Genomic DNA, 23,558 nt, shown 5'->3' with positions numbered 1-23,558 from the left:
AATATATTTAAAAAGAAAACATTTGAAGTAGATTTTGGATTTAAGATTGCAATGTTCAACCGATACCTGAACAAAGAAACTAGCTAACAAGCTGAAACACTAGATTTTAAATTATTATTATTAATTAATATAAAACACATTCACTGACTATAAAATTGTACTGGGCTTACACTGGTTTTAAAAAGCATTTTTATCAGTTCATAACAACTGTGACTAAAATCCCAACCTGGCTGACTAACTTCTTTTACCTGGACTCTCCACTTTTATTTCTAGTTTAATTTAGCAGGAATTCCATTCACAGATGCCATGAAATTGGAGGGCATAGAAAAATTTGCCTTTTCTAGGACTCAAGTTGAAGTTGTTTGCAAAGAGGGCAGATTTGGTAACCTAGACAAAGAAAAATTCACACTTGTGTTATGGTATATTGTGAAAGGGTTCTATTATTTGGGCATAAAAAACAGAAAAAAAATCCGACAACACAGGTCAATGCAGTGTTTTTTGATTTCCCACCACTCCACTCTTGAAAAATGGGTAACAAATCCAGAAGTGTTCTCAGACATCGTTCTTATTATTGTTCTTGCAGTAGCCAGATTTAAAGAAAATATTTAAGATGTTTAACAACAGCAGATTTTATCTTTGCATGTTCTTCTATTCATGTACTGTAACTATTTTCTTAGCAGGACCTCTGTAGGTTGTTTGTTCTCGACCACATGATTCACCCTCAATCATATCAGCCCCCACATGCTCCAACCTTGTACCCAGCTGCACAGAAGTGTAATGGCCTTTTATTGATTCTCCCGTCCTTCATCGTCTTCCTTCGTCTTCTTTTTTTTTTCACCATGCACTCTGCACTGCAATGAGAGGTGGTTAAGAAAAGATTCTGCATGAGGAGGGGCCATACCTCTTTTTTTTTAGCTGGGCATAAAGGGTGTTTGTGCTTGTGTGTTTCAATGTAATTGTGTTTGCACATGTATAGATACATGGGTGGGTGAGCATGTATCTGCATGAGCTAATAATACAACCACTTGGAGACATTAGTGTTTATCTGCTGTTGTGTTCCCTGAATAGGATGTGCATTATATTCATAACCCCAGGAGGGTATTAGGCAGGCCAGTGAGAGGTCAGTGAATTTCAGGGAAAAATGCAAATCCTTCTGTGCCTCTCCCAAGCTGTCCTGCTTAATTTAACAAAATTTCACTCAAGAAATTGTTTGCTGTCATCATGGAGATGAGATCTAAGCTTCCCTGATATCAAGCACTTTGTGGCTTGGACAGTTTGTGACAATGTGTATACTTGGAACTCATTAAGACCTCTTGGATAATGCTTCAGTCCTAAAGACAGACACTTTCCATTACACATAAAAATAGAGAACACAAAGAGCATCTTTTAAAAGAGCCTTGTGTTTCATCAGCACAAAAATTAATAGGAAAAGATGTTTTTTTGTTTATTAACAAGGATAAATGGGTTTAGGAGAAGATGGTTCATAACATACGATATGTGTAAATGTCATTTGAATTGATGAGAAAAATTATAATTTTTCATTTGTTTTTCAGTCATCTTTGATATAAGACTCATTTGTAAATACCACAAATTGATATGTCATTGTGAAACCTGAAAACCATTAGAGGTCTAATATCTCTGTATCTATCTATGCATAAAAGATCCCTTTTGGCAAAAAACCTTATGTCTCCTTCACTTTCTAGCTATTTAGAACAGATGTTGTCTCCCTGATGGCTGTCTTATACAGATGTAAGAAATATCTACAATACAGAGACATTGACACATGTATGATTCGTAAAAATAAAACAAAAAGATGCTGTGTGGATCACCTACACACATTATACTAAGAGTATTTGACAAGCTGAAGTTAAAGGGGAAATTCTGTTTTCTCGTGAATTTCAGTGAAACGTAAGAATTAAATGCTGTTGTTCATTTTAGAGACACTGAATGCACATTTAAAAGACAAGTGACATTTAATATTACTCCTGTTGTCAGAGCAAAAGCTCAAGCTACACTGACTCCTCTCTGGAAACTTTTGTTTTGGTGTAAACACCTTTAGAAAATGATTGTAAAATTATTTTGCTATATTCCACAAGCAGCTGAACAGCTGAAGAACCAGTCCATATTTTCCATTTCAGTTTATGGTGAACATAAAAGTGACTTTTTTGTTAAAAGGCATGAAATCCTTCTATCTACTGTTGAGCTGTAGATCGCACATCTTTCATGTCAGAAACAGAACAAAGGCAAGAAACAAAGCAAATAGAAAACTAACCGTTGCAATGAACAAAGAGCAATCTTAAGACCAGAGTTCCTTTGCCTTTCAAAGGGTTAGGCCTCTTAGTAGTTTTTATATTAAAACAATGAAGCTATGCCTGTAAGCGACTTCAGACTAGTTCAGATCTGATCTGTTTCATACTCTACATGCCACAAACACAAAACAACTATATCAAACATTGTCAATGTGGATCTACAAAAGCTGCCTGGTTAAGAAAATGATGTCCAAGGAGTAACAGGATCAGAGCCTGATGCCAAACTTCATTCATTTTCTTTTCAGAAATATTTGCGTGAGTTGTCTAACAGAAAGACGAACAGGATTCATCATTATGGCAAATCCTCTGTACAAGCAACACACTAGAGCACCAGGATTACTAGACATTGTCTTAATTGATCTCATTATCTTCTTTCTGCACTTCTGTAAGGCCATCCACTCTCAAGTGTGTCTTGTTATATCTTTTAAATTACTACAATTTGGCAGAGCGTATCATGACCATTTCTTTTTCCTTTACAAGTTCTGGAGAATAGTTATAAAGGACTGAAATGACTTGATTCTATGCCTCACTTAAAGCCATTTATTAAAGAAGAGTAATTTTACTCATCAGTGTCTGGATACAGGGGAAGTCTGTCTTTTTGTAATACTTCACCCCTCATTTTATTTTGTATTGTGTTTCAGACTTTCTTTCTACAGGTACTTCAGTGGCTCAAGTTTTTCATTGAACATTGGCTTTTTTTTTAATGAAAGAGGTTTTTGTTTGTTAAGTCACTTAACACTGATCTTTGTATCATTCAAGCATCAAAAGGCCAACTAGTTCAAGGGATGTTTGTACACAGAACAGACAAGGTTGCAAACATACAAAAAATAACAAAAATCTTTATACCCTTGGTTGCTAGCAGCCTGTCACATAGACAGATACTTTTTTGTTGTTTTGTTTTTTTTTGTTTTTTTTTTTTTGTTTATTCCATACCTGCATCTATGACAAGAAGTAGATTGCAATTTCACACCAAATAGAAAACTTTATCATTGCAGAGTGTTGAAATATTTGAGGAAATTTGACAAGTGGAGGACAGAGAAGAAGTGACAGGAAGTGATATACTTATGATATATCGCTTGTCTGTGTAGAATAGAATAGATTATACCGAAAATATCCTAAGGACATACTGCCTTATATGCTGCATTTCCAACATGCTTGCAAAAAATGTTCAATCATCCAAAATTTCTTTAGAAACTAATTTATTCAAGTATTTCCAAAGTCTTGTTTGTGAATGTGAATCTAAAACCATTTTGTGTTTCTAAAGGGGGCTGCACAAAATCAGATTAACTGATAAGTGGTATATGGGCCTGAATCACCTGAGATGGCACATTCAAAAGTTGCCTGAATAAAATAAACAGACATGCAGTGTTTCCTGACCTCTAAGGCCCAGGGCTACATTATCTGTCACTGACAGGAGTTTGTGGTTGAAGACAGATACATATGCATGGTCGGTAACATAGGCAGCAAGTTTTGACGAGGAGAAAAAAATAAAAAGAGATAGTGTTTACCTGACACCACTCCTTTGATCTTATAGCTTTAGACTGTAAATATAAAATTATACAGCTAATTTTTAATGCATGTGTTACTAATATTTGCCCTACACAAGCAAAAAAATTTATTACCTACCAAGCAAAAAATGTTAAATTCATGTTCCTACATATACCATCATATAATTGTATGTCACTGCAATCTCATCCTTTGGAGATGTTGGTTAGATGAGCAAATTCCACTGCCTGTCTGCTTCTTCTGATGAGCATTTTTCAGATTTTTTTTTTTTTTTCAATTGGAAAAAATAAAAAATAACATTGTCTTTAAGTGAAAAGTAGCACAAACCTTGGCTTTAAATCATCTCCAATGTTGTTAAAATTACCACTGATAGCTGCTCATCATTTTGATGGGCTGTTGAAACACATTATAAAGGGGCACTTGATGTGAAGGGCCTCAGATGATAACTATCGTCCATAATTGCAGAAGACAGGGCCCTTGGTAACATGGAGTTTGAGACTCAACTATTTAAGAGCACACACCAGCAACTAAACATAGAACTGTTTTTACTCCTTTGTTTCTGATCTTTGAATTCTTACAATATTCTGGACTAAGACTTCTCCTTCAGAACTACTCACAAAGACTTTTCTTAAAGCCCCAGTGTGTAAGAATTACTCCCATCTAGTGGTGCGCTAATAATATGTTGCAAGCAATCAAGTAGTGCTCTCTAGAACCTCACTGTTTAAGCGCGTTATTACAACTACGGAAGCCGCGGAGAGGCATAAATGTGAAAATGTCAACATCTCGCACAAGGAGCAAGCCTGAAGTGTCCCATCAAGTGATGAGGTACAGAACAATACATAATTCTATTTTCTTTCTTTCTTTCTTTCTTTCTTTCTTTCTTTCTTTCTTTCTTTCTTTCTTTCTTTATTTTTTTATGCCTAATGGTTACAAGCCTGTCCTCCATGTATTTGGTACCAAGCTACTGCTAATAGCTAATGTTATCATATGAAATAATTTTTCATGGCTTGCGGACTCAGTGATCATCTGATAAAGGGAGAGGAAGAGAGAGAGGAAAATGGTATGACTTCTGTGAAAAGTAACAACTGAAAACTGATGCAACGGAGCTTTTCTACTGTAGGCTAACAAATAAGCCGTTTCTGCCGTTTTATATAGCGACAGTAAATGATCTGACTTAAACCGGAGGATAAAGTAGTTGCTGGACTAGTGTTAGATTGAATACTGATCCAGCAGAAAGCCTGCAACCTCCGCATCAGTTTTGAAGTCCCTCTTCTTTAACAGTTGCCTCCATCTGGTAAATGCTCCACCGATGTACACTCTCGTTTTCTCCCGGTTGATGTTTTTTTTTCTTTTCTTGGCTATTTTTCCTTCTGTCTCGCGGGGCAAATATTATGGATGGTCCTCCGCTTCTCTGTAAACTGGCAAGTTGAATGATCTTGACCGGGGATTCGCAGGTAAAATCCAAAAGGCTAACAAGTTTGTCCCCTTTCGGCTACCATATTCAAAGATGGCAATGCAACATGGCAGCCTCCAGTTGTGTGCGCCACCACCTGTGTATTTATAAACAACTCATTCATTCAGTGTGATTAGACTTAGGTAAAATACGTATTTATGAAAGCGATACTTGATTTTTGCTAATAAAAAGCCAAATAAGTTATACACTGGGGCTTTAAAGCCCAACTTAAAAACAAAAAAAGAGTAAGGAGCTTTAAATTCTTATTGTTTAACATTTAATTGATTGGCAGAAATAAAGTTTCTAGATAAAGCTACACTGATGTGCTATATCCCGTATGATCTGCTTCAAACATTCAAGCTACATATCAAACATCTAATCTGGGCAGTCTAAGCTTCACACTTCCTCCTTTGCTGTTTGCTTCATCCTTGCCACTACTGCTTCTGCTACTGCTGTCATGATCACTGCATATTACCTGCTTTTGTTTTTAGCTCCTCCTCCACCCCAGCATCCACCTGTAGGCTTTGGTTGTTAAGCACTCCAATATTAAGCTGATTAAAAAGCATGCATGCGCGAGTAGTGATGGAACCTGAGCCGAAACTGCAATGCTTGATAAAGATTTTTATCCATCAACTCCTGAGTTGTCTGAAAGAACTGTTTTTATTATAGTAAATCTAAAAAGGTAGATATGTTTTTACCTCTACCAAGGTGGAGGTCATGTGTTTGGCAGAGTTGGTTCATTTGTCTGTCAGTTAGCAACGTAACTCGAAAAATTATGGATGGATTTTGATTAATTTTTCAGGAAATCTCAGAAGCAGAATTTAAAAAAACAAGTGATTTTGGGGGTGATTCAGATATTATCCTGGATCGAGGAATTTTTATAAAGGATGCTTTACTATGGAGAGATAGGGATAATTCTGCCATTAGAGCTTCTAACTCAAAAATTATGTCCACAATCATTGGCAAAAAAAAAAACAAAAAAAAAAACAATGGCTCGGCGGAGGTCTGAGCTCTCTGAATACTTTTAGTATTACATAGAAATTGCCCAATTCTGTCCATAGATAATTCAGGTCACCCTGCTCCACCATGTTGACAAAATAAATTATGGATTTAAAATAGGCCTTTTCTTTTTCATTCTTCTGTTTTTTATGTTTTACATGTAATTTTTCTTTCAAATAACCTCTTCCCCGGCAGCTGAGATATTAGTTGTGTTTACATTTTATTTCATCATGTTAAATTTAGTATTTAAATAGGCTGATGTCTACATTCAAAAAGATTCCCCATTGTTTATTACATGACTGGTGGCATTATTATTTTTTTGTTTGTTTGTTTTTTCTGGTGAATGGCCACTTGGGGCTTGTTCGAGAAAGGAAGTTCAACTAACTTTGAGTCTAAAAAGAAACTCTGGGTCAATTAGTGCTGAGCAACTCTTTTTTTCAGTTTTCAGTTCCAGATCAGCTGCTTTGAGTCAGTCAACTCACCTAGAGTTGGGAACCACAATAAAAAGCTATCATCAATAGAGCTCTGATACATGGATTTACCATGGCAACTGCTGACAAAAAGTTGCCAGTTTTGTCACTTCGTTGGAGCGAGGTCTTATTCAGTAGTACAAAGAATATGAACAGATATTTATCAACAAAGGAAACACTGCTGCTGCTAAGGAGAAAGAAGCATCATGAGATAAAACTGTTGCTTGAGTCTGTGTAGAAGAGTATATATATATATATATATATATATATATATATGTATATACATATATATACTTTTTTCATTGTTCAACATACTGTTGTCCTTCCAAAATGTTCTGTGTTGCCATAATAAAGAGGAAGGTCCTATTTACAAAAAAAAATAAATAAATAAATATTTTAGCGCAAACCAGGAAGTTTGCTGTGATGTCACTGCGCGTCTATGGTGTGTGATGTTTTGCATAGCTGGAGAGTTTAAGTGACTGTAAACAGTAGTGTTTGATGAGATATTCATCAGGAAATGATAGTACGTCTGTTTGAGTACTGAAAACCCTCTCCCTACACAAAGCATTTCATTTTAATTCAGCTTCTACGTCTCTGGACTCAGAATGATACAGATAATCCATGTCTAACAGCTGCTTCAGATGGGAAGAAATAAGTAGAAACTCAGGGTTTCTTCAAGTAAACCTGTCCACGATGTGCTTTACTTCACAGTGAGTTACCATGGTAACAGACGCTAGGTAAGTCTTAACTGTCTGGAACAAAAAAAAAAACACAAGTTTGACTCAAGTAGGTTAACGCAGAGTTAACCTACTCAGAATCTCGTAACCATCTTTCTGGAAGGGGCCTCACTCTGTTTTGGAAATTCATACATTCTTCAAGTTGTATTTCAACCTCTAACAGAAACCAAACAGTCTCAGTTTTGGTATTTCAAACCATTTAATGGACGCGTGCTTTTGCACTAATGTTTGCTTTATGTTTCTTTCCAGGAGACAGAAATCCTCAACACAGCTGTCCTCACTGGGCGTACAGTAGCTGTACCAGTGAAGGTGGTCACTGTCGGGACTGATGGAGCAATATCAGATGTCACAGAATCAGTGGAGTGCAAGTCAACAGATGATCAGGTTATCAAGGTTAGTGGTGCATGCATTATAGGTTGTTACTTTTACATGACCAGCTTGATAGTTTTATTGTAATAACTAGAATGATTAAATGATGGCTTGTAGTAATAGTACAAAACATTTGCTATGTAAAGTAGTCATTAGCACTGTCACACTACAGGGAGTTTAGAGATTGTTCACGCTATGCATGCATGGGTTTTCTCTGGGTGCTCTGGCTTCTCCCTGCAACACATTAACTGCTGATTCTAAATTGTCTGTCTGTGTTAGCCATGCGATGGACTGGTAACCTGTCAACAGTGTACTTTAATACTACTGTATTCCTGTCTGGAACTTTATTCAGTTTCAGTCAGTTATCTTTTAGCCATTAATTTATTTTTGTGTGGCAACCTCCAAATTGATTTGCGAAGTGTCATCATATCACTTGATTCAATCTTTACAGCAATCAACGACAGTACCAGTGAAAACTCAATAAAATTGAATGTTTATATTTACAGATAGTTTGAAAGAGAGAAAGTTGGGGGTGGGAATTAGGACTGGATAAACTATTCTCTTAAGTGGGTTATTTCAGGTGACTGTGGATGGTTTCATCAAGAAGTTCTGCACGTCAGTGCATTTTCTTATTTATTTTTCAGGGAGCAACACACCTACACAGATCTAAAGCTTCTCATTTAAAAAATGTTTTGTTTTGTTGCTTGGTTTTTGCTGATTTTTCTTGTTCTTGTTCTTTTTTTTTTCCTTTTCAATTAAAGTGATACCACTTTATATGCACAGCTCATAACTGAGTGTTATTGTGTGAAGAAAAATAAACCAATAACAGGAAGAACGTCTGCACAAATTAATCTAAGATTTATCAGTTATTCATAGATGAAAAGAATACATATAACCAATAAGACCTAAACCAAACAGTTTGAAAAGTTGGAAACACTGCATGGTGATTTCCCCCTTTGATAAGACTTACATGATTAGTTAATCTAAATAATAAGAGATGCACAGATGGGCTGCCAATCCTGACTGACCTTTACACTGAAAAATATTTTTTTATATTTATTTATTTAGCAGAAATTTTCTCTAAATTGCCACCAGTTGGCTGAACCTCTATTTACTTTTAGTCAAACAAAATGAACAGAGATCTTTTTGTTCATATAAAATCCACCTGAAAATGTAATGAAGTTCAGTATTTCCCACTTATTTAAAAATACTTAGAAAAACAACTGAATAATAAATATTGCTGGCCTTTAACTTTTGTTACAACCCCTTTGCCTTTGCTTGCTTGGGCAATGACTGACGTTACTGTCAGTGAGCAATGTTTTGGCTCATTTGTGGCTCAGAGACATAACAAAAAAGAGGTGGTGATTAAGTTAATGTATTTAAAATACTGTTTGGTTTGACTCATTCATGCTGATTTATCAGAAATAACATTACGTTCTTGTAAATCAAACGTTAGGTGAGTCAACCCGAACGTGTACATCCAGTACAAACTAGGTGGCAGGTGCCGAGCCAGAATCTAAGCAAGCCATGACAAAGAAAAACAAGAGAAACAGCTGTACACCGCAGGGCTGTTGCACTTTTTTTTACTATTGCACAGTATTGCACATTTGAACAATGCAGCTCTTCATTAGAAAAAATCTGGAGTTAGGTCTGGAAAGACCATTTTGCACTGATATTAAATTAATACTATGAATGGCCCTGGGATGAATCGAAAACTCATCCAGGGTGTATCCTAACACTTGCCTGATAGCAGCTAGTAAAGACTCCAGCTCTTCTGCAACCCTAAACTGGATTAAGGTACAGAAAATGGATAGATTAACATGAGAAATAACTTAAAAAAAAAAGATCCAAGTGACATGCTAAACTTTTCCCACAGTTTGATAAAACCAAAACCTGCTCTAATTATAGGAAGACAAATCATATAAAAAAAAAATCCAGTTATACTGGTGGGGGTGAGACTGAAAGAATGAAAGCAAGAAGGAAAAGAGAACTGACAGACACCAAGCTGTCAGTTTTGTTCTTCAGAGAAAAGCTCTGATCTGACATCATTTGAGAGCAAAGCTGCCAAGTTATATGCAAAGAAGAAGAGACAGATGACAGTCTTCCTGTCACTGCTTCGTTATTGACACTACTGAGGACATGTGCTGAAATTAGCAGTTGTGCCAGTCAAGCTCATGATGGTATTTCAGACTAAAATGAATTGAAACAGAAGTGATTACAAACACAATTGAAGATTTGGTCCTCAGAGGTTGAAAGTGATTAGGAGATTCTGCTGCTTTGAAGATAATAACATACTTCTGATGTTCCCACTATGTTGCTTCTTTCTGTTGGAGATGCATGTGAGAAACTTTGATAACTGATTGGAGTTGTATTTTTTCCAGCTGGTCATGATTCAGCTCTGAGCATTTTGTTCTCTGGTTGGAAGAAACAGGTTTGTGTCTTTGCAGAGCTCCATCTGTTAAGTTGGACTAAATTAGTCACTCATACAATGCTTCACACATACGCGTTAAGGATGGATCTGCACACACTGAAACACACACAAACACAAGCAGAAAGAATTTGAGCAGACCTGACACTTGAATTTTCACTGAAGCAACGCCAAATCTTTCCACCCTTAAGTATCTCAAAACAGGCTCTTGACTGGACAAAAGAATAGAAAATAATATTTCTCAAAGCAAACCAAACAACAGTTTTTCTGTAGAGATGTCATATTTGAAGCACATGTTTACTAGAAAATCTAAATTTATCCAAGTGTTTTATTCATAAAACATTTTATTTTTTCTCTTGTCTTCCACCTCAGGTTTCAGAGCGATGTGACTATGTGTATGTCAATGGAAAGGAGACAAGAGGAAAGAGCAGGGTGATGCTCAACTTCACCTACAGTTTTCTGAGTGCTCAGCTTGAAATGAGCGTATGGATGCCCCGCCTACCCTTGCTCATTGATGTGGCTGACCCTGAGCTTAGTCAGATTAAGGGCTGGAGGGTCCCTGCTAGTGCAGGCAACAGGAGGTAAGACATGATTGTCAAATTCATCTAGAATATTCAGTCCATATCTTACATTTCAGTGATCAATGTTAAATTAACCTCTTTCACCATTATGTACCCAGATATCTAAACATAAGCTGGCAAAGGGAAAATCAACCAGGGAGGACAAATCTTGATTCTTTATTTAGGTCAGTCACCAGAGAAGCTTTTAACAATCCATGTATGAGAAACAGATTTGTCACTTAGTAAAATGAAATAAAAAGAGCCTACATTGAACTAGCTTGGCATTAGTGGACCAGACATATGAGGCATAAACGGCATGTTCAGCTGTGTAATGAGAGTATAATAATTCACCAGAGTTGGGTCCCAGAAAAGTACATAAAGAGAATAAGGAATGAGTTGTAATTTTCTGGGCAACACTACAAGGCCTGAACTCGATAAAGTACATAATGATATGTGCAGCACAGTGTGGGTTGTACCAGACAGTTCTAACAAAACATATGTAGTAATTTTTCTTCTAATATGAATTAAGCTGATTATAATAGAATATTCAAATGAAAATAGATGTTCACTGGAGCACATTTAAATCTAATAATAGCTATAATTATCATTATTTACTGTGACCAGACAGACATGACATGAAACACTCAAACATTCCTTTCATCTGAACAAGAATTTTACAATCAAACACAATTTACACTGTCAGTCATACATTCTTTACACGAAGTGGAAGAGAACATGCTGAACAGATCTTTGTAGGGTTTGGAATTTAACTAGTGAGACCATAAAGTTACTATTAAAGCTCTAAATTGCAACCCTTTTTCCTATGTTCCTAGTATATATATCTATATATATATAGATAGATATATATATACAGACAGAGCCACATTGCTACACAGTTGTATCACCTCATCTTGAAAAAGCTTCAAATAGTTAATTACTAAAGGGACAAACACCTTTACTGAGTAAAATGTTTTCTATTCATGCTTGATTCAGCTGCCCTTTGGCTCTGCGCCTCTTTTTCCATATTTTTTATTTCATAGCGTGTCAAATATTTTAGGTGAATGGCATGTGCAGACTGTGGAGAGGTCACCTATGGTGGCTTTACCTTGTATTTGTGCATGAGCCTTGATGTAGGATGTTCTTGCCTGTTAATTTAGTTAAAGGTTTATTGGTTGTTTAGTTTGTTCCTGCAATGGAAGCAAGTTCAAAAACAATAACAGACAACGTAATAAACAAGATAAATGAACAAAAAGGCTGGAACAAAACCTTATATAACACCTACCCCTTTCAACAACAGAAGAAAATCAACACATAAGGAAATTTTAAATTAGACATATATTTTACAAGGAATAAAACATAAACAATTTTATCCAAAGTCAGTTATATGACATCTCAAGGTGTCTCATGCATTTTTTTTCTGCACCGTGCTGTAACATTTTTATGTTTTGTGTAAAGCACTTTGAGTTGTCTTGTAAATTAAATGTGCTATACAAATAAATTTGCCTTGCCGTGCCTTACCTAGTGTAAAGAACAATCTTATACATCTTTTCAAACATTTGCAAATATTTTTAGGACAAATATCCTAACATCTTACTGCCATAACAGAAAAACTCATAAGGTTATGGACACGACGAATTTTACCTGAGGTGGGACATAGCTTAATTTAGAAGTGATCCATATTTGGAGGCTTTTTTTTTTAAGTTCAAACTTGAAATCTCACACTTCTATTTTTCTTTCTTATTTTTAATTTCACTCAGCCTTTCCAGCTGTTTGAAACCTCTTAAGCATTTTTTAAACTTGTTGCTGTCATTAAATTCAAAATTCAGCTTTGAATTTTTTTTTTTTCAAACAAAAAAATATTTTTTAGCTTTTTTATGTCTTCTTTGTACTCTTTTGTGATTGAATTTTTTATTTCACTTTTATGTCTAAATGCAAATTAGATTGTGTGTACACCGTGTCACAACATTTTCTGGATAATCAGATTACATAGGAGCTAATAGTATTTTTTAATACAGATAACATTAATAAATGGCTCGATTTCTCCCAATATTACATTTTTCCATTGTTATTAGGATCCACATTCAGTTGGACATTAACAGGTAAAAAAAAATCCCATGTCTATTATGTGTCTTTTAAAATAATGAGCACATAATTTTTCAGCAGTAAGGTATATTGCTGATATATATACTTATATATTAGCTTGGTTGTTGCTGAAGTGCATCAAATGTTGAACAAGCTAAGCTCACATTAAGACCACCTACAAATGTTTAAATATAACTAAAATGATCACTTCAATTGGATTTGGAAACTGAAATATTTTATATACAAATGCTTTACATCTTATAACATGAAGAACTGTATTTAAACTGCTTTCTTAATGCCCATATTGCTATTCCATAACTACCACAAAGTCACCATGTTTCCAAGCCGCCTACAACCCACAGGGTGGCACTCTTACACAAATACCCCCTGGTATAAATGCTGGATCACATCTGTCATGTCTTTCAAGTGCATAACTCCATGAAGAATGCATGCTATATGCAGTTTGTGTGTATTTTAGGAAGAAGAACGAACCAAATACAAGAAGACAGCTAAATGGGCAACAATTTCTTAGCATTGGTTCTTCAATGAGTGCATGCTCCAGCTAAGTGAGCACTCATTCACTTTCTCATAAGTGGTCAAGCCACCTCATTAAAGTCCAGCACCATAGGTGACCTGTCACTCACAGCTACAAACCTGCCCTGACCCCATGTTTCTGCTGCCAGCCACAAATGTCACCTTGGTGTAGATTGCTGTCCCCTCACTCATGTGAAGGAGGAGGAGAGAGAGAGAGAGAGAGAGAGAGAGAGAGAGAGAGAGAGAGAGAGAGAGAGGAGGGTTACGGTGAATGCAGGTTAGGAACTAAGCCAAGCCATTGGGCCACAACATGTTAACCTGTCAGCCCATTTTTCTGCCTGACCGGCTATGCCTCATTAAATCTAATGGAAACTGTCACTGTCACTCCCCCTGGCCATCTGACCGGTGGTGAGGCAAGCAGAGCTTGAAAGAGTAAGAATAAAAGATGTCGGAGAGTCAGAGAGTGGGAGAGAGAAAAGTAGAGGAAGAGAGTTGGAAAAACAGATTAGTGCAAATTCCGGTTAGAAACTGATGTATAACGTGATAGTCAGACATGCAGTGAGAGATAGATGACAATAACAATGCAGAAAACAACAAAGAGATCTATATACAGAGATAAAGTGTGATGGGAAAAAGTAGCAGATGGATAAGAGTAATCTGTATGCCCGACTCTTCTCTTCTCTTCTTCTCTTTTTTTTTTTTTTTTTTTTTTTTACAGCCATAATGAGACATATGGCTAAGACAACACAATACACTGAAGCTGAATAAATAAAAATGGGCCTTTGTGCAAGCAGATATATTTTAATTCTCTCTTTCAGTTTTGCATTAAAGTTTTAATACTATGAACTACAACAAAGCATGTTTAAAACGAAAAGGTGCAATTTTAACTTTACCCGTTGAGACAAAAAAATTTTGATCCTTTTGTTCACATTAAACTATTTACGCTTTACTCTCTTCTTGCATCAGTGTTTGTAGGTCTTGCATCTTGTGCAGTGGCACCTGTTAGCACATAAATGTAATCCTCTGCAGGATTTATACTTTCTCTCCTTTCGTACCTTGTTAAGTCTAATGCGGATCTGTTAATGTGATCAACATGCATAAGATCAAAAGATAGGAACAAATGTTTGAGAAAATCTCTCTGCTGGGTTTGCAAACATCCATTTGTTACAAAGCATATGCTCTGAGATGACTATATCTGCAAAGCGTTCACTGTTGGCCAAATAAATGGCAGACTCGCAGAAAAATATCAGTTGCCCTTTTAAAGGAAATGAGAAAACAAGCCAGGCAGCAGTTTGCCTCTGCAAGCTGTTTTTAATGGATTTTTGAAAACCCTGGGAGACTGTGACTTTTGGAATGTCAGACAAACATGCAGCAGAACACAGTGGAGGACTTGACAGCATTAAATACATCAGAGGTTTTAAACGTCATCGCTTCTAATGGTGAACAGAAAAAAATGAATTATTCTATCATAGAAAAAAGGAACAATTCCTCCTGTGTATATAGTTTCTTTGTTAGTCTCTAAATACAAAGAGCTTTCACTGCTTTTTACCTCAGAAGCAGCTTGAAGTAAATTCATGCACTCTTCTTTTTCATCAGTCCATCTGTGCTTTCACCTCATCACTCAACAGCACCTCTGATCCTTTTCCACTAGGTATGAGAGGGTCACTGACAACAGGGATGGTGTGGATGCAGCAGAGGAAAGGACAGAGAATGCCTGTGTAGCCCAGTACCAGAGCACCACTCTACGTGTCCTCACACACTTTGTGGCAGATGGAGGAGATATTGGAGGCTCCACAGAGGAGGATGGGCTGGGTCAGATCAACTTCCTGTTGGGGAGTGACTGGCAGGTAGACGTGACAGAACTGGTCAAGGAAACTCTGAAGGTGGTGGACTCGAAGGTCGCTGAACTGATGGAGGGTCAAGTGTTAATCGGACTGAGTGCTGGAACCACCAAACTGCAGGTTGTATGGGTTTATAATTTACTGCTATTATCATGCTAGGGGTTATATTTGGGGGGGTGTCTTCCTCAAGGAAGTTCTCGCCCAACTTATCTACTCCAAAATACAAAGTTACCATGTTTTAACTTAATTTATTCTATTATCACACTTGAGTTGGTATGCTGGTGTAGATTCTCATCTAGGTAATCATAAGAGCTTGAGTAAAGTCAACTGGATTATATATATATATATATAACCAAAACGTAGAAGTCTAGTTGACTTGACTCAAGATTCTTATGATATGGATTCTTGAGTAGCAACAGCAAAGTTATTGTCCAGTTGGTGTATAAAGTGGAGCAGTAGCACACAACAAGACAGAGTTTTTTCAGGATTTGCTGGAGACCTAAGGCAGTTTAAAAGTGAACAGTAATTCTACCTTACCCTTTAATTTGAAGGGTACCTTTGTCTAGCATATTGCTGCATGAAAAGTATTTTTAAGTGCTTTAACCCAGTGATAACAGAAGGCAGCAGTACTTAGAAAAAGAAGTGTTAACATTAAAGGGTAAGCACTAACATACATGTTAAAACATCTAAATATACAACACAAAAATTTCTAAAGTTGTAAAGCTGTTTGATTCACTGCTCGACATGGGTGACGATATGCTGCCAGTTAACTACTGTTTGACATGATAGAACAGGTCAGTCATAAGAAGGATAGAACTAAGCTGAATGGAGCCATATGACCCCCTAGCGTTGCGGTATTTGAGAAAATTGGGTCAATAATTCAATTACACTTCTGTGGAAGTATACTGGGACAAGGCCAGGTCAAACTTGAGTCAGTAGCTCAACAGGCTCATCTCAGGTCCCGTTATTGCCTATCCTTAAACAAGTATTTTTGATTCCCAAGTAGCGGGCTGACTTGATAAAATGAAGACCAAAGCATTTCTACAGCTGCTCCTGAACTGAAATACCATGTTTTCTGATCCCGTCCCTATCCTCCATGCCAACTCTGACCTCTTCATGAACACTGTGTTACTTGTTAATAAGCTAGCACAGGAGATTGATATTTTCAGTATTTGCTGCCAGCTGCTGATAAGGCCAAAGCTGCTGCATCAGTTAAAGACACAAAAGATACCTGGCAAGAAGCAGAACGAATTAGATGTAGAAACTGAAATATGTTTGCCAAAACAACTATTAAGCTGCAATATGTTCAAGATTGTGTTCTGTTATTGGGCATTGCTCTAATGTTTGGACAGTAAAACCGCAAATAAACACAAAAAAGAGACTTTAGAAAATGTGGAGCAGGACAGAGCAGTTTTGGCAGTGGAAAAGAAAAGAGACACAAGAGCAGCCACATTGATTGCAGCATGGCACAAACACTTAAGCCCCTCCAGGGTTGACAGAGAAACATCCCTTAATGGCACATCTAATAAAAGCTTACACCTGCACAGTCTCTCATTTTCTCAACCTTTCACAATATTGCTCCCTGACACAAGTACCCCCCTACCCCCCACACACCCCTAAACACACACACACACACACACACACATCATCCACAAATACTTAGAATCCTATTTATGATACAATCAGGACCTTGCTGAAGATAACACGTGTGTCTCTCTCACACCATAAATCAACAGCAGGCTGGCATTTACAAGACAGCACAACAAAGAGCAACACATTGTTGAAACACAGAACTGAGATCACAATCTCCTGCTGCACTGAAGAGTTATGTGCACTGCAAGACTGAGTGTGTGTTTGTGATTCTTGTTATTCATTTGAAGCTTCACATCATTCAAGCTGCAGCTCAAACATCAAAACTGCATAAACATTTGTAACAGACTCAAATGCTTGAATAACTTCTCTATACCTAAGGCAATGCAACATATTTTATTATCTCTTTTATTTACTACTTTAATTTCCAGTGTGTTTCATTCAAAGTATGAAAAAGTTAAATATACAGTATCAATATTGGTAAAACACATATGGACACATGCGGTAAGCAAAGGGCAACTAAAGGTGAAGAACAATACTTAAGCTTGATCACAACTTTCAATTCTGTGTAAGAAACGATTTTGAAAGCACAAAGTATTTTTTTTTTTTTTCAAAATGTATAGATTCCTATATAAACCCTCATCGCGTACATAAATGATGCTATTACGATTCAGTTCAGCTAACTGTCACAGCTGAAGATGCACATTTGACATTTAAATTGAAGCCAATTATTTCAAAAGACCACTGATGCAGAAGACCTGATAGCATCCATCGAACTGGTAATGTGATCATTAATTTACTGAGCTACAAATTTGATGGTTTAGCAGAAGAGAGGAATAAATCCATTTAAGCGGTCTCATTCTGTCATGTTATGGATAGGCTGCTTGCACGCAAAACACATTTTGCTGCTGATCTTTGCAATATTATCAGTGTGTGAGTCACACATTGTTTAGGTAACAATAGATTTCATGTAATTTTGTTGGTTTCACTGGACCAGATCCAGGTGCAAATGGGATTTTGTGGGTTTTAGGAGGTAAGAGTCCTCCTTGATCTGAACTGAAATCTTGCAAGACAAGACTTTGACAGCTTTGAAAAGAAAGGGGTAAGCCTAGAAAATGTTTTAATTGCTCTCAGGGGGTAGAAAATGAAGAAATATGTAAACTTGGGAACTAGTGTGAAGACGGGGACACATCTGGAAACCTGGTGGGAGAATCTCACGATTATGGATGTGGGCCAAAGACAGGCTCTGCAGTTTCTCTAATGGGATGTAGGAGACACATAACTTTGCTAAGAGGAAGAGAAGCAATCTGACTGCTACCAGTACTACCACAGAAGTTAGGAAAGGAGCCTTGACATCTAAGGATGAGAGCTGTAGAAAAAAAATAGACATTTGGTATTGTGTAGTAGTCAGGGTTTGGATAGGCTGAGTGTTGATCTGTTAGAGGAATGTAAAAAGCGCTTCTACGGAGCTCTCCAGGAGATGTCAGTAGGTTTATATTGCAATTTTACAGGAGAAAGATGCAGGTCATCCCTGTCATGGTTGGAAGATGAGCTTCTACTGTTCAAAGGTGAAGCATTACTTTTTAAACTTGACATCATACACTCTTCTTCTCACTTATATCTGAAGAATTTACTCTCCTAGCTTAAGTTGGATTTAATTTCATTTAAATACATTAATGCAGATGATGGGCTTTGTTTTTTTTTTGTTTTTTGTTTTTTTTACTTAAACCTCAAGACAGTCTTTTGAACAAAGATATTTGCTGAAAAACCTTTGCTAAGCTTCACAATCCCTACTGGTTTCCTTTTGTGATCTCCATGCTGTCTGCAGAGCTAAGGGTGAAATGTACATCCTGTACAGAGGCCATACTGTTAGCTGCTGAACATTCAAGGGTATTGCTTTGACTGTGTAGGCAGGCAGGGGGATAATGCAAAGAGAGGTAAACCAAAGGGAAAAAAAACAGGAAAAAGGGTCTGTACAAATGAGTCAGTGATCGGTGCTGACAGTTCATTATGGCTGGTAAATACAGCCATGTGGGGGTGGCTGCAGGACAGACTGGAGCCCTAATTGGAGCAGATAGGAGAGATTCTCATCTCATAACAATATCACAGCTATTTACAAGCTTACTCCTCAGGCTTCTCAGAAAGTTGGAGAAAATGTCCGTAAGGTGAACACAAGAATACAGTATGTTTTAATATGAGATTAGGAGCATTTTTATGTATTATATATATTGTCTAATTATTAAGTAATCAATTGTCTAATTATCTTTTATTTGCAATATTTCTTTAGACGTGTTACAGCCAGTGATGTTATAATGCAGAAGACAAGCCATTTCCATGCTTTTTAATCATTGTGTTAAGATTGTGATTCTGAAAACTAGATTGATAACTAAATCTTTTGGTCCAGCAAGTATCTAGAAACTATTTTCTTAAACTATCTTTGAAAACTATGTTTATTATCATTGCATAATAGTAACAATGCCATCATTTTCAACATGACGATAAGCCCACAGGGTAAGGGGCTGTTCATGGTTTAGATCTTTAGGAAAGGAAAAACAACAGGAGCTCCATGTCTGGCAGAACATCAATAAAAGAAAGAAAGACAAAGACTGAAACGTGAATAGAGCTTTTCTCTTTCTTTTTTTTTTCTTTTTTTTTTTTGGATATCTATTCTATTGATGAATGATAAAGGCAAAAACCAGCTTATTTTTGTTTTGTATGCCTTCTACTGAAATTTAAAGAAGGAACAACAGGAAATCCTTGACAAGACTACATTTAGAGCTTAGGTTGGGACTTCAGAGCTCTGGCATTGGACTCAATTATACCAACAGAAGTGAACAATAAGTACTTTTAAGTACTAATAGTAAGTGCTTTTATGTTGCAGGTGCTGTGTCCTCTGACATCATCAGTTTTGGCTGAGAGGAGCATCAGGGTGCTGGATGATAAAGTGAGTGTAACAGAGCTGGGGGTGCAGTTGGTATCTGGACTCTCTCTGTCACTGCAACTGAGCCCAGGGAGCAACAGAGCCATTGTCGCCACTGCAACGACAAAGGAAGTAATTGAATCACTAAAACAAGTAAGATTCCAATATTTTTCTATAATTTCTTATAAGAAAATGTTAAATCCGGGTGTTGGCTCTGCTTTTATTATATTTGGATTGTAAGTTCAGGGTTAGGGTTTTTATAGAGTGAATGATATGTAATCTACTTATTCTTTTTAAGCTTGGTATAGTAAATCTTTCTTTAATTTGTATCTCCTGCTACTGCACAGCTTTTGTATTTCTATAATTAATTTTTCCAATGATGGCTATAGTCTCTTCTCATAAGAGCTTTAAGGAGAATAGTTTTAAATTCGTTCCACTCAGTTGTTTCAATGAACTTTTCTACTTTAATGAAAACTGACTTTTTCGTCACTCTATTTCCTCGGTTTAATTTTTTCAGTCTGTTTCTTCTTTATGCATTGAAATGGAAAGCTCCAGATATATCTTTTTGGAGTTATATTGGGTTCATCTTCGTTCTAGGTTACTTACTGCTGTTGTAACAATTTGTGTTTGGCTGTGTTTTTGTTCTAACAGGAGTCTCTCATCAGTGCTTGGCTTCAGTTCAGTGATGGATCCATGACTCCTCTAGACAACTACAACCCTGCCCATTTTACCCTGGCAGCAACCTCTTTGGATGAACAGGTGGTCAGAGTGCAGCACAGTACAGCATGGAAGTGGCCCATCATTGTCGCCAAGGGTGAAGGTCAGGGTTTGCTTGTGCGTGTTGAAATGACGCCATCAGAAGTGTGCCAGAAGGGCAAACGACGTACCACTTTAGCCACTGGAATGGTAAACATACAGGTAAGGTTTGGTCAGTCAGAGGATCAATACAGACAGCCAGGAGACAGAAGAACACGCCCAGATTCTCCATATTATGGTGGATCTATATCTGATATGGAAACTGGATTAATTAACCGAGGAGCTACAACTATTAGGGGCCATGTTCCAATGAGGCCTAACGGGGGCCGTTTATCAGCGGACAGTGGGGCAAAGGCCCCGAATGAATTTGCTGAATATCCAAACCAGGCCGAGCTGCCACGTAGCCGCAGCACTGATGATGACTTGTTGCCATCTCGACGAGGCCTGACAGACTTGGAGATCGGTATGTATGCCCTGTTGGGGGTCTTCTGCTTGGCCATCCTAGTTTTTCTTATTAACTGCATATCTTATGCATATAAGTACCGCAACAAGCAGCTGCCTCTGGAGGCTCCAGAGGCTATGCCCCATGCCCATGACTGGGTTTGGCTTGGCCAAGAGGAGGGACTTTGTCTGCAGCAACAGCAGCATGAACAACTAGGTGGTGCCTTAGAGGAAGGTAGTCAGCTACTGAATGGAGGCATCCAGCGTGGTAACGCTGGTGGAGGAGGCTGTAGCTCAAGTGGAAGAGATCACAGGAATGAGTCCCTTAATTCACCCACCACCAAGAGAAAGAGGGTGAAGTTTACCACTTTCTCCAATGTAAAGTCCAGTAATGGGTGTCCTGTGCTCAGCCCATTAGCACTAGTGCAGACCAGTGAGATAAAATGGGTATGTCCAGACATCGAGCTTGGGGACTCAAAGGATCTTAGGAACTACATGGAAAAGCTTAATGAGAATGCAATTAAGAACACTGCATAATGGGTACTGGGGGTTTTCAATGAACTTAAAGAGAAACTCACCTGAATGCCTTCAGATTAAGGAGAGAGGAAAGGACAGAGGACAGGACTAAGGGGTGAGGAACAAAACTGACAACTGCTTTTTAAGTGAAAACCTCACCATAAAAAGAAAAGTGGACCTAGCCATTGTTGTTTCCATGACTCAGAAAGGCTCAAGCAAGAAATGACATAACGTGATCTGCCAAGACACAAGAGCATAGTTGTGAAGAGGAAATTGGTAAGAAGGCATTGTTGCTTAACTTATATAAGTGTTGTTTGTCTTCATTTGAGGTTCAGTTTATTTTTGATGCAACATCTAGACTGCTTTATGTCTTTTTTTACCACTATGTTTTAAAGTTGTATTTGTTGTACTTTTTGTACTTTGAGTTATTTTAAATGTATTTCATTTTCTAGAGTTGCTGTATGCCCTTCACCACATGCCAGCAGTTTTAGATCCTAGGAGAGATGAGTTTAAAGAAATTTTGTACTGTATATAAACAAAGATTGATTTGGAGATACTTTATGTATAGTAACATTTTGTAAAGTGCTGTTTGGTTTGGTTTTGGTTTTGTTCTTGTTTTGTTCTAGGTTTGTCTCCAGAAATCAGATTCATGCATGACGTTATTTAAGAGGAAGCACGTGTGTCTGATTTGGTACAAAACTGAAATGTGTAGATAACTAAAGCCCGTACCTCTGGAGACATGTCAGTCTAGTGTTATTGCATTCATTCACTGTAGGAGCATTTGGCGTTGGATTTAGTCTGTTGATATTGGTTTAAAAAGTTTTGTTAGACCCCTTCTTTTCCCCTTCTTATGTTATAATTTGATTGGTGTTTGATCACACCCCTTTGCATCATAACATAAAGTGGACTTTCTACACTACTGAAATCAAATGGCCTCATATCAGAGCAAGTTACACTCATCTGAAAAACAGTGAGCAGAAGCAACAACATCAACAGACAATCACATAAGTAATGTAAGATGCAGAGTTTTAATATCCTAAATGCTCTGTTTACAGGTTGTTTCACCTGAATTAGGAAGAGATCACTTCATTTTACACAGTACTCTGTATGCCATGTTGGATACCAGAAAAGAATTCTTGACAGTAAAAAAATGATGAAAAACTGTGAAATGAAAGTCCATATCTGACCTGTAAACCCTCTTTGTCATATGGCAGTATTAGTCAGGTCCATCCTTTTCTACTGTATCTCTGTTTTAAAATTGGCTGCTGGACTAATTAAAACTGAAGGTGACTCTTGCTGGTCTGTGTGATTCATTGACCTATTTTCGGTCTGTCTGCACTCATGTGGGTACATGTGTGTTTTAGATTCATTAACTTTAGTCACTGTTAACAATTGCAGCTGGTTGTTGAAGCCGAACAGACAGTTTTCTATGACCACACTAATAATATGATCAGATACTCAAATTTTGTCCAAAATGTATAATACTGTTAAACATATTGGCAGATACTGGTATGAATACATTTAGCTGTACTCCTCACTGTTATCAAAAGACAAAAAGAAAATACAAGGATGTACATTTATGTTTGATACAATAGATAATCACATTTGCACCTAATTAATAGAGGTATTGCATACTGGGCAGATGTTGCTCTGACAACAGATACTATTAAACCACAAAGACAAGTTTTTATTCCACATATCACTTCAATATATAATCTGCATCATTTATTATAAGTGTGGAAATAAAGAAGTGTGTTGATAAGTCAAATAAGAGGTCAAGAGTAAAGTTAAGTGTAATAAACTTATCATGTATTAAGACCCATGGGTTTCATAATATACTGTTTTTGAAAAAAAAGGTACAGGGTCAGCTGTTACATACTCAGACAATTATTCTTTTTCACAGGATCACAGGCATGCTCCCCTTTCTCAAAGGGCAGCTCAATTAGAGATCGTTTAGTTCATTCTTATTACATGCTAATGTGGCATTTTCTATGTAATTTGTCATGCCCACTTACAATACCTATTCAGAAATACTTTGCACCCTAAT

General features: G+C 37.1%; 1 protein-coding gene across 1 annotated transcript in view; it reads left to right on the top strand.

Annotated features, from left to right (window-relative positions):
* The window catches only part of si:dkey-112m2.1 (transmembrane protein 132C), a 160,782-nt gene extending 137,987 nt beyond the window's left edge, over positions 1-22,795 (top strand). The window contains exons 6-10 of the mRNA XM_041970732.1: positions 7,724-7,867; positions 10,644-10,852; positions 15,099-15,408; positions 19,760-19,951; positions 20,450-22,795. Coding sequence (XP_041826666.1) covers positions 7,724-7,867; positions 10,644-10,852; positions 15,099-15,408; positions 19,760-19,951; positions 20,450-21,532 — 1,938 coding nt within the window. The 3' untranslated portion in view covers positions 21,533-22,795. The remainder of the gene's footprint in view (positions 1-7,723; positions 7,868-10,643; positions 10,853-15,098; positions 15,409-19,759; positions 19,952-20,449) is intronic.
* The last annotated feature ends 763 nt before the right edge of the window (positions 22,796-23,558 follow it).

Source organism: Melanotaenia boesemani, chromosome 19, assembly GCF_017639745.1.
Source record: "Melanotaenia boesemani isolate fMelBoe1 chromosome 19, fMelBoe1.pri, whole genome shotgun sequence".
NCBI classification, from domain to species: domain Eukaryota; kingdom Metazoa; phylum Chordata; class Actinopteri; order Atheriniformes; family Melanotaeniidae; genus Melanotaenia; species Melanotaenia boesemani.
This window is presented reverse-complemented; position numbering and strand designations above follow the sequence as displayed.